At 41.6% G+C, this 12450-nt stretch overlaps 1 protein-coding gene across 2 annotated transcripts in view; it reads right to left on the bottom strand.

Annotated features, from left to right (window-relative positions):
- Nucleotides 1–7693: 7693 nt before the first annotated feature.
- The window catches only part of ap3b1a (adaptor related protein complex 3 subunit beta 1a), a 60313-nt gene continuing 55556 nt past the window's right edge, over nt 7694–12450 (bottom strand). For both annotated transcript variants that reach the window (XM_032570757.1, XM_032570756.1), the window contains exon 27: nt 7694–9015. In XM_032570757.1, coding sequence (XP_032426648.1) covers nt 8862–9015 — 154 coding nt within the window. In that variant the 3' untranslated portion in view covers nt 7694–8861. The remainder of the gene's footprint in view (nt 9016–12450) is intronic.

Raw genomic sequence — 12450 nt, 5'->3', positions numbered from 1 at the left:
AACACCTGATTTTCTCAAGGGCATTTCTAACAGTCACGGGAAATGTACTTGGCTCACCCTGGTGATTCGTTTAAAGCATTTAGTAAACAGAACGCGGATGCGAGTTCAGAGCAGTTTCGTTTGTTTCCAGGGCTGATTAATAAAGACGTTTCCTCGTAAGCCGGCGCTTTATTCCACAGCTGATCTTTTCCCAGGCCGCAATTTCAGCTCCTCCTCCTGCGACGTAACGCAAACGTCTCAGTAATGCGCTAAGCAGTCACAGAACCACAACCTCTCCCACCGCCCTCAAAAACCAATCACACTGTAACCGCAGCACACCCCTGGGAACAGTAATTGTAGTGATTATGCTTTGCAGACATTCCTGTGTTTCTTGTATCATAATTAGATTTTTTTTTTCCTTTCTCTCTTTTAGTCACACCGAAGTTTCTTTTTAGAAGCTTCTTTGGAGCGTGGAGACTAATGACTACATGTTTCCGCGCCGAAATATTCAATAAACGGCTCATTAGGGCTACAGACACATTCAACTCTGCTGATTTGATTTTTCACTCTCCTGTTTTGTTTTTTTTTTTCCCCTCAGAGTCACGCATTTATCAATCTGCGGTCCGGAGGAGATGAGAGGAGCGATTCCTGACAGGTTACCTGATCCCTATACTGCAGGATGCAGTGTGTTGCAAAAGTATTTATACTCTTTGTACTTTTTTTTTTTTTTTTTAAAAACAACAAAAAAACATTTTGATGCATTAAAGTCACAGAGTTAATTTCTATGATGTGAAAGTCCAACAAAAAGTAATTCAGAACAAAAAAAAGGAAAGAAAAAAATGAAAATTTTCCCTTTTTTTCCCCCCAAATGGAGATCTGAAAAGTGTAATGCACGAAAAAGTGAAATGCATCTGTATTCTGCCCCTTTCACACCGATTCCCCTAAATAACATCCAATGCAAAGACGGAAAAATTGCAAGTTGCGCACATTTTCTTTACGGAAGGAGACATGGTCTTATATGGTGGTGGCAGCATGATGCTGTGTGGGAAAGCGCAGCATCATGCTGGATGAAGCTTCAAAACCAAACATGCTATTTAAAGCATAGGACGGTTTCTTCTAGCATATCTAGCAAAAAAACCAAAAGAAGCCAGAAAATCACAGTTTTCTCAGAAATAAGTCATTTTATTTTTGTTCTGCTTTAAAAATCGATCTATTTTGAAGTTCTCCCTGAAACATTGTTGAATATTTACCATCCAGCTAAAATATATATATTTTTACCACCTTAGTGCCCTAAACATCATCACCAAAACCAGCCAACAAACACTGGCGTAACCAAACTCGCCACCGACCTGCATGGTCTCTCACTTTCCTCATATCCGCATACAAAGCAGGTTTCTACAACAGAGTCAACAGTCAAGTTTAAGGATGTTATAAAATTACATATTCATCTCATTGACGTTAGTCAGGTATAACGACTAGGTGGATTCTTTGTGACTCCAAACACCCATGTGACCCATGCCACTCATCACCTCAGTTACTTCAAAAACCAATATGGCTGCCACATGTAAGAAAGGCACTTTTTCTGTATTTGAACCGCCAGTATTTTTGCTGCATCGAATTTTTGGAGCTTTTCATCCTGTTGTAATGTTTTTTCATTCATCAAAAACATACCTGAAGTGTTGCCGTGATCCTTTCAAGCATGCTTGAGAAATCCTTTAACGGCAACCGTTCAGCTCTACCAAAACGCCTGGGTGGACCTAGCTCCGCCTTCGAGGACGAAGCTCCTCCTCAGAGCTGCAGTGTCCAAGCTCCAGAGCGTCTGCCTCACGGTGCAGCCCCTCAACCGCGACGCCTCTACTCAGCTCCTTCAAACTAGCCAGCGGCAATTAGCAAACACCTGCTGAGCGAATTATATGAGCTACTTCTCAGTGCAGCGCTGGTAAAAACGTTGTTAAAGAGTTAATAGAGGAGCCATGTTCTGACTTCCTGAGGGCGGAGTTTCAGAAACAGCAGGAGTTTTTAAAGAGACAGAGGCCCAATTTGAAGTCATAAAATATCAAACTCAGATTTCTTTTCAGTTATATTTGATATATATTGCATTTTTTTAGCAACTGACAGTAATAGTTACTTGATTGTGCCATGAAATGACACTGTGTGTCTGGAAAACACTGTTTTAATAAAAATCATGAACTCAAGGAAGATGAAACATGAGGAGGATAAAACTTGGCGGAGGATAACATTCTTACACCTGTCATGGTGATGCTGTTAGTCATTAGAGGTATTGCTGAGCATTAAGAGATAATGATGTTTGGGGGTCACGACAGTCAAACATATTCATGACAATTCAAAAGTGGACAATGACTTGTGCAGGTAGTGAACTCTTCGCTCTATGTACCATGATGTTCACGTTGCTAACAGTTCAGAGCGAGTGCCAACATCAGCAGCTAGCCAAGATTATAACGCTAGAGGAAGTCGTTATCACCTAAAGGCGGCAGCCTCACAGGTTTTCCGTATCCATCATTTAAAAACACCAAAACGTCATCTGCACAGAGGCGTCATGCTGTAGCGCCGTAGTGGAAGGAGTTTTTCTTAGTGGATTTATTGCTGTGCTCTAACAGACTGCAGATGGGAAACAAACACATAAAGCTTATTACATGAAGTAATTCCATCAGTTCTTATAAAACTAACGGAACAGCAGGTACTTTCCCTGACGACGATCATTTCAAAGCTCCACTAGTTTTTTTTCTACTAGCAAGAAAGAAAATACCAAACTACTTTTGCAAAAACAACTTAAGACAATCAAATACTTTTAAGTTTGTTTTTTTTTTTATTTCTGCCAGTATGTGCCTCCCTGTCTCTCTCTCCTTCTGGATGACGACTTGATTTTTACGATTCGGGGATGTTTCCAGAAAATGGATGCAAGTCGGCGCGATGTCCTCCGACGCGGCGATGGGAACGCGACTGCGTGCGAGGAAGATCCATTTCCTCGGCGCTGGCACCTGCTGCGATGGGCTCTGGGGCGGAAACGGGAGAACGCGGAGCCGCCTCTCCTCCCCGCCGGCGGCTCCCTCAACCCGGCTGGCCGGTGACAGCTTGATTTCGGCACCTCTCTTGAGGCGGAGCGCGCAGACGTGACGGGCCTGTTCTGCTGGTCTCATCACAGCCTCTGCTGGGGAGCGGAGATGGAGAAAGGAGCGGGTGGGGAGGACAGAAGCAGACACTAGCTGAGGAGCTGACTGTCTCACCTAACCAGTGAGATTCATCTGTCATCAGCCAGGTCATCTTGGATCATCCCAATGCAGACCTGACAGGGAGTCACACGTGAAAATGGCGTAAACAAAAGCAAATTGATGAATCCTTTATCGATTTGCAAAAACCTCGCATAAAAACGACACTTTAAAGGGGCAGTGTTTCGTAAAATGATATCTTTTGAGCTAACCATCGTGGTATAATGTAATTCCCTCTTCAAAACCGTACCTGGAGTGTTGCTGTGATTCTTCAGGACGTGTTTGAGAACTCCTTTGATCTCCCATGGCGACCATTCAGCTGTGCAAAATCCCCGGGTGGACCTAGCTCCTCCTCTGAGCCGCAGTTTTCGCCACTCGGCTCCTTCAGACTAGCCGGCAGCAATTAGCAAACACCTGGTGGAACATCAGCAGAGCTCCTTATATGAGCTACTTATCACTGAAATGCTGGTAAAAAAAAAAAAACGCTGCTAAAGGGTTAATGGAGGAGCCAAGTTGCGATGCCATCCTGAAGGCGGAGTTTAGAAAGAGCAGGAGTTTTTAAAGAGACAGAGGCCCGATTTCACAAGGCCTTAAAATACAAACATTTCTTTTAAGTCATATTTGATACATAAAGCATTTTTTTTATAATAAATGAAGTTAACAGTTATTTGATTATGCTATAAAATGATAATTTTAAGAAATATGAACTGAACAGTGAGACAGAGTAGGGACATTATTCTACCACTGGAGTCCCTGGAGATCATCTTTTTTAAAGGGAGACCTAAACACATGGATAAAATGGTTGGCATCCCTCTGCTAATGAACACAAAGCCAACAATGGTCAGTGAAACAACTTGAAATTGACAAAAGTAACAGTAAATATAATAACCAAATAACCAATGAGAATCAGATACCGCTTTAGAATTGTGTCTCAACAGAACCACTTTTAAAAAAAACAAACTATTGGAAACAAGCCTGGACAAAACTGATGGTACCTGCTACTTAATGTTGGGTTTTGCAAACTGTTGAGGAAATCATTGCAATCAAAAGATTTCTGTCGCTGTCAAGGAAACCTCTGGAACTGTCCAGATATTTTTGCTCTTATCCTTTCATGTGTTTTTAGCTCCATTTTTGCCTTATGATTAAAGTGAAATATAATCCCCTTCTTTTGCAGATTTTGAAAAGATTAGACCTTCATGTGTTGATATTTCTTAATACAGAGGTACATAATAATGGGATGTTTTGATTTTTTTCTTTCTCTCCATCTGGCCGGATAAAGAGAAGCATTGCCGTTGTTTTTTTTTTCTTGGTCATCTGGAATTGATATAATTGTTGTTGTGAAGCAGGATTTGAGTCAGCTGCGTCTACCGTTTACACAATCCTACGCTATTAAAGACAGTTGCTCATTATATTGCTAGATGAGCCGTTTATGAAACGGAAATGATACAACACACCAATGACAAACGAATAATTAGCACTAATAAATCAGGCCTTGCAAACAAACACTGAAGCAGTGATCTTTGGATAAATCGAAACGTTTCCTCCGCTGCCTGCTCTCTCCTCAATCCGGTAACGGACTCAGATGATGTGAAGGCGGGACATTGTGCACATTTAATAAATTCACACGTTCTTAAGAAGTGGCAAATGAAACTTCTGTTTGCGTTCGTCTACAGAGCAAATGAAAGAACAACCCGCCAGCAATGGTTTCCTGTTCACTTTTCACTACAGAATACGTTATTCGGTCATAAGCTAACAGAGGCTACCAAAGACTTTTGGATAGGTTACTAATTTCCAGCACATGATGGAGCACATACACACCACTGCCACAAAATCAGTGCAAATTCAGCAGTGAAATTTAATTGCAGACACTTCACTTACCTCAGCATGCTCGATGCTTGACACGGAAAGTGAAACTCTAAACGTGCCTATTAGATGACTTTGCTACTACTTAACTGACTGGTTGGAAGTCATTAGAAACTGAAGTTTCATTTTGAGATGACCAATTGACTCTCCTAGACAGAGAAACTGCAGAAAAAGCAACATACGGGGCCCTGATGCAGCCGAACACTGTGAATTCCACGCCGTTGATCCCAATATGTATGCACTATTCAGAACTGGATTGGACAAAGAGTGACGCATGCCTCAAAGAGTTGACATGTTCCACAAATCGTTTCCTCACATTTCGACCTGCGCAGCGAGCAAGAGCAGTTTGACAATCTTCAACACAAAAGGTACAGCAGTGTCCTTTAAAAATTGCTTCGTGTGCAACCTTTAAATCTTCCTAGATTATTCACAGAAAAGTGGTAGGTTTAGAAAAACCTCTTAAATATGTCTTTAAATCACTTTCTAGTCTTCGAGGGGCGCACTTGCATTTTCTTCTTCTCTGTAGCAGAAGGTAACAACAATCACGGCATTAACAAACATCCACTTTGTTAAGGTGTTCTTTTCATGAAGCAGCATGTCAGGTGTGCAGATATGTCTGAAACTCTGATCGAGTAGAGAGGTACCGTGTTGAGGGGGGGGAGAAGGAGGTGTGTGTGTGTGTGTGTGAAGTGGGAACAGCTGGCTGAGGGAATGAGTACAGAGGGAGAGGTGATGGATGCGAGTGGAGCTCCTGTGACAGATGAGCTAACAGGTGTTCACCACGGCCCTCAGAGAGACGCTATTTATGAGCCAGAGAAGACAGCCAGAGGCAATGCGCGCCGCGCCGCCGGCCTCCTCAATGCCGAAACGCATCACAGACATCTGCACAACTTCACTCGACGAGGAGCAACACGGCAGAACCGGCTCCAGCCGGCGGCGCGGTGTCCACCTTCTTATTCTTACGTAGCGGCCAGGTTAAGGCGTTTCATCCATCAGTCTGTGGAAAACAGGAGGGGGGAAAAAAACTCCTTCATATAGGTTTTATTGCTAAATATTTAACATAAGATAATTTTATACAACTCAGTGTCTTCATCTGATAGCTGAGAAATTATTGTGCTGCTACCACACTTAGGATTTACTCCCAAGTCTGTCATTGGCGTTTTTAGTGTCTGTGGTAGATTAAATAAAACATTCACAGTATCATTACAATGCACAATAAAATGTTTATTGTTCAGCAATGTTTGGGTTCGCCGTTCTGAAGCCGTTAGAAATTATATACAAGAAAGAAATGGCGCCATTTTATTATTTTTGAGAAAGATGTGCACGATTATAGTGACTGTTTATCCACCTACTTGGTATGTTGCTTGTGTGTTCCCATCAGTTATCCCCGTTTCACCTCTTCTTACTACAATGTTTTTCCTTCCACTCAACCTTCCTTGTACAAGCTCAGACACAACCAGCTTCTTTCAACAAAGATCTTTTGTAGTTCACCCTGCTCCTGGAGGACGTTCTCCAGCTGCGCTTCCGTTTACAAATGTGCGCAAAGCGTCGTCTGCATTACACAGATGTCCAGCATAATATAGACAATAATGTCGGAACAAAATGTTGCACTTACAGCGTTTCCATCAAAATAAGAAACGCAATTAAAATAACAAGTGATTAAGTTCGTTCATGCAATAAAGTTATTTTAAAAAAATCCTCCTCCCACCACTTCCTGTCGTCGTCTTCGTCTTTTCTGCCAGTAGTAACATTCGGTTGTTGATCCCGTGATCCATGCGGTGCAAAAAAAAAAAAAAGTGTTTCAGTTGCAGTTTTGCGAAATACACTCATTTCAATATAGCCGAAAAAACCTCTCTTCATCCCTGCACAAAAACTTATTGAAAACGACCCCCACCCAAAAAAAATAATAAAAAAAAACTGCCATGTCTCTGTCAAGCTAATTTACTTTAGCAATTCCATTTAGAGGCTCAGGAAGCCTTTCCAGGTGTTTTGACTTAATTAAGGTAGGACACCACAAGTTTCAAATAGAATTTTGTTTAACTTTTTAACTGTAGTCAACTTTTGTGAGATACAGAATTTTTGATTATTTGTAAGCGTCAAAATTACAAGTAATATTTCACTCTGTGTGATCACTATACGAGTGTCACTCTCCGAAAGAAGAGACTGAAATATAAGTTTTCATTATATTTTTACAAGTTTATGGTAGTAAACATCTGATTCCCACTTTAAATACTCACCTCCAGTGAACCAAGTCATTTATTAAATGTATCTATTTTGCTAACGGCAACAAATGGAACTCATTTTCTAACAAAAAGTCAAGATAAGTTTGTGGGTTGGGCAAAGTAAAAGAACTATAATTACATCACGCTGCTCCTAATGTGGCAAAAACAGACATTTAGAAGGAAAGAGAACAACCAGTGACAATGTATTCAACAAATCTAGAGCAGATCACATTAATTATTTTTATTTTAAAGAAACACGATGTGAAATGCCCGCAAATAACTGCAGAAGTTTCAGGGTAAGAGGACATTTTGGTTGCAAATTTTGGTTCCAAAATGTCCTCATTTTGGAACCAAAATATCAGGTTACAAAAATGATCAAAAAAGACGACGGGAAAAAAAAAAAAACTTTGACAAAGTCACGTTTTATTGATCAGAAAAAGCATACAGATAAAAAGACCTTGGAGCCTAATTGATCATTGGTTTTCTATGTAACATTATTACCAGCCGGAGGAGCTTCAGCCATCAATCAACAGGGTTTGTTTAAAGGCTGGTGTGTAAAGCTAAAGAGTTTCACTAATTCGGAGTTTCCTGATGAGAAAGTCAATCTCTCCCTTCTGTCCTTGGCAAGAAAAAAAACCCGAGTGGATCACGGTGATGATGGGCTGATTCACCGGTACGGTAACTGATGCAGCGATAAAGACTGTTTCAGTATACAGGCCGTTTCAAAACAGGGATATTTAGTCCAATAAATTGACAGGAAGAAACTTACACAAACTTCAGAAATATGGAATGACTGGAGTGCCAAAAAAAGAGAATACATTTGTAAAAAAAAAAAAAAAAAAATATATAAACAAGGACAAGAAAAAAAAACATGAAGACAAATTGATGACATACAGATCTTAATGGATGTAGAATTTTTGTTTAGAATTGCAGAAAATATATCAAAAGAGCTTCTGGATCTTTTGATATTTGTTCTGCTAGTCTTTTTATTAATTTCTGCTTCACCCATTTGTCCGTGCACAGTTGTCAAATCCTAATAATCTAAATCTTAAAAATTGAAGAAATTAAAAAAAAAAGTCAAACAAATATTTTTTTTTCTACTTTTCCAAATTATTATTATTAGACAAACATCGTCATTTTTTGGCACTCCTATCATTCCATACAGTCCAGATAAAGTCAGTATTTTTGTGAATGGAGCCTTGTCAGTATTTTATTTTATTTTTGGCTAAAAAGGTAGTGAATTTGTAAACACAATGAGAAAAGTGTCACATCTGAAAATGTAGAGTCGTATCCGTGATGCCTTCCAACACTGCCGAGACTTTCACATATTTATTCTGATGCTTCGGGACAACCCTCGCTAAAGATGCCGGCCTTTTAAAGTAGAAAACACTGAACAGGAGTTTCTTCATTGCTTCCAGTCCATTTTGAGTCAAGTCTCCTGGATTTCAATTAAAAAGCGCCGCGCACTTGTTAAACAGAGCCAGAGCCGTCCCAAAATAGGGGAATAAAAAAAAAAAAAAACACGCGAGATCTTCTAATAAGAACTGTTCCCCTTTCTTGGTAGCTTGACCTATGCCTGGTAGAGGGCTTGTTTGAGATCTCTGAGCAACATGGACGCCATGACGGTCTTCTCTGTGTTGATGGTGAGGAGGGCAGTGGAGGACTCTCTCAGCTCCAGTGTAACCAGAACCAGAGCTCCGCTGCTGACGGTGCGCCCAGCAAACCTGCAGGAACACAAAAGAACTTCAGCAGGGAAACAACAAAAAAAAAAAAAATGCCACGCACTATTAGGCTAACGGCTTAAAGACCAAAGCGTATACAAAAACAAAACCAAGAGATGAAATACTGAAATGCAGCCTATACAATACTTTAAACACCCTTCCACCACATGAAAGGGAAAGATGCATAGCTAGACATGTCACGATACTTTTTGCTGGATGATTAATTGTCCTAGAAGTTATTTCAATAAACGATAATATTGTTGTTTTGAAATCATTTTCAAGTAATATAAAAGGTAATTGTATAATAGTGGAAGACCACATTTTCAAAGACATTTTAAATTCTTATGAACAATCTTATGACACTGAAACTGGAAGACATTTTAAATATCCAAAATAAACAGAACAGAAACGAGAAATAAAATGAATTGTGAAATCTCTGTAAACAAAATTGTCCTTCAAAAAATGGGTTGGTTGAGACCAAAGCACCAGACTGAAGACTTTTGTCATCCAGCTTTTGGTAGAAAGAGAGAAAAGAGAAAAACAATAAATCGTGCAAATGGAAATTATTGAGTTTGCTTTAATTTATCATTCGATTAACTGATTGATTGCGACAGGCCTGTGTATGGCCATCAAATCCAGGAAGGCCTTTCACTCTAGTGAACTCAAGATTAGAGGCATTAATTTAAGACAACTACCGACTAAAATCATTTTAGATATCCCCATTCCACTTTCAAAAAGCTTCAAATACCAATGAGAATTTTAATCATTTTTTTCAAAGAAAATGTCTTATGACAACTTACCTACCACCTCAACATTTACATTTTACTGCATTACAGACAAAACCTACTGGATTTTATTCATATTTTGGGGGATGGACTGTAAATGACCTCCAATTAGGAAGGTAGCTGCACTGGGTTTGAGTCAAACCAATAGATTTTGTAACAAAAGTCGCTTCATTACTTCTAAACCCCCTCCCCCCCAAAAAGACCAAACAAACCAAAAAACAATTTCTTTCAGGAATGTCACAGATTTTTCTTACTGGATATAAAGTATGTTTGTATAAACAAACGAGGCCAGCAAAGTAAGTCTGGCTCTGCACTAAGCCACATGTAGCAGAGCAACAGAGTCTATTATCCCATCGGGCCATTGGGGACGGAACCGCCCTGTATGCCCGTCAAACAGCACTCAGCCTCTTTTATGGACTGAGAGTCTATGACTGTGTGGGAACCGACGCCTCCCCTCCTCCCCCAAACCCCGTCCCACCAGCTCCCTCTGGGGCCATGCCACCCCCGTTTCCTTGGATACCTTCGCCGCAAATCTGAGTGCACATGGTCCCCATTGAGAGACGCTAACAAGAGGTAGACAGAGGCTATGACCCGGCGTGACCCTCTTTGAGCGTGACAGTGTCGAGCCGGGACCTCACGTGACACATTCCTAGCCATCTGGCTCCGTTTAACACTACATCTCCCGCAACAAAGGCCCCCTGCGGCGGCCCGCTTAGGCCTGACAAACAGCCCACAAAGGGACCCACTTAGGCCTGACTAAAGCCTGTAAAGAGCCCCCAACAGGACGGGCCGCGGACGGACGCCGTGCCGCGCTGCGACCGGGGGCCTAACGCCTCCGCTAATTAGCACGCGCGCGTCAACAGCGGGGGGGGGGCGGAGGAGACGACACGCACGTACAAACCGTACATCGGGAGGAGGGCAGGGAGGGGCGGGGGGGGGGGGGGGGGGGGGGGGTGACGTCCCTGGGGAGACGCTAAATTACCATCAACAGACGAGAGGGAGTTTATCACGGCGCTCTCAGCGAGGAAAGAGAGAGTCCTGCTTGGACTTAATTAAAATATTAGCCACTTCAGCAGGAACCGACTCATTCAGGAAGAAGATGGATTTCAACCCAAAAAAAAAAAAAAAAAAAAAAAAGAACCTCGTTTCTGCTTTCATTTCTTTAAATAATTCAACTGTTGTAAATCGGTCCTTATTACCCGACAGGGATCCATGCTGTGGCCTCGGCCTCTTCTAACCCTTAAAAGTATCAAATTTGATATATTTCCTTCTTTATGTGACAAACAAACACATAGTTGCTTTGTTTCCCCTCCCTCCTCCTCGCCTCTCTTGCCAGTAGCCTGGGGGGTGTCTCTGCGGTCCCTGCGGCTTTGCTAATGGATTTAGGATATAAATCTATCATTTATTCAGCCAGTTAACACCGCCCCGAGGCCGCTGGCGCTTCGTCTCAGGAGATGCGGGTGTGTGCCCTCGTTCTCGCTCTCTCCTGCGCCTCCAACAAGAGCTGCCGAAAGCACAAGGATCGCGTTTGATTTCCGAGGCCGGTTTTCATCGAATGCTTTGCCGTCGTGCGCACGTTCTGGCGCACGAAAGGACGAAAAGAAGAAGAAGAAAAAACACACACACACACATCACATCTGGATGTAGCACAACATCAGCGCATCTTCATGGACCAGGAGGGAGCGATTAAGGTCGAGCGTGCCCTTAAACGGGTCATTGGTATTCTGCTCTCTCCGTAAAGCGGGCTAAGCGCTGGATTAATTGCGGCGCGTGGAAAAGAAAAGCAAAGCATTAGGCCCCGGACTTAAAGCAGGTGGATTGACATCGATCGTCGGGGCTGCGGCTAAGCATCGCTCTCCAATTATCTGTGATTCTCTCCGCACCGAGTGGAGCCTGGGAGTGCCATCTGCCTCTCCTCTGCCCGGCCACAGCAAACACAAGACTGGGCTCCACCTTTTACACGGGCTTCCCTCTGTAAACCATCTTTTCACGCTTCTCCAAACTCGTAGAATTAGACATTTAGAAATAGCATTTCAAATCACATCAAGTCGTCCAGCTGTCAAAATCGACCAATTTCCTCTTGACCGTGTCTGATCGGTCGAGTACAGTAGAGAGATATTTTTCTTTTATCCCGTTTATTAAACACACCAAAACATGTGAATCCTCAATGTAATGTTGGACACTATAGCAGGGGTGCACCGATTGCAGTTTTCTGGCCGATCACTAATCTAATCCACCGATTCAGATTTTGGCAGATACAGATTTTTTTTTTTTTTTTGCCTGAAAAGTTGCTAAATACAGCAACAAAATTCCTAAGCTGACAACAAAAAGTTGCCATGGAAAAAAAGTGGACAATGGTAGATTTTCAGGTCTTTGTGGATAAGATTGGTTTCACAAAATAAAAATTTTTTTAAAAAAATCGCTCAAAATTAAGGAAATCTCAGCAGATTTATTGGTGCACCCGTCGACATATGATTGTAGCATAAATAGTCATAATCCTGTAGTCGCTTCATTTTCTTCTGCGATCTAAACTAAGATCAAATAATCCGTTTTTAAAGAGAAAAATCTTAATCAAAAGTAAATGCGAATCAGTAAAATCGATCAGGTTTTTTTTCTAGTCAGTGCCCTCCCACCATTCTAGCATTGAAACTGA

Source organism: Xiphophorus hellerii, chromosome 8 (genome assembly GCF_003331165.1).
Source record: "Xiphophorus hellerii strain 12219 chromosome 8, Xiphophorus_hellerii-4.1, whole genome shotgun sequence".
In the NCBI taxonomy this organism is placed as follows: domain Eukaryota; kingdom Metazoa; phylum Chordata; class Actinopteri; order Cyprinodontiformes; family Poeciliidae; genus Xiphophorus; species Xiphophorus hellerii.
This window is presented reverse-complemented; position numbering and strand designations above follow the sequence as displayed.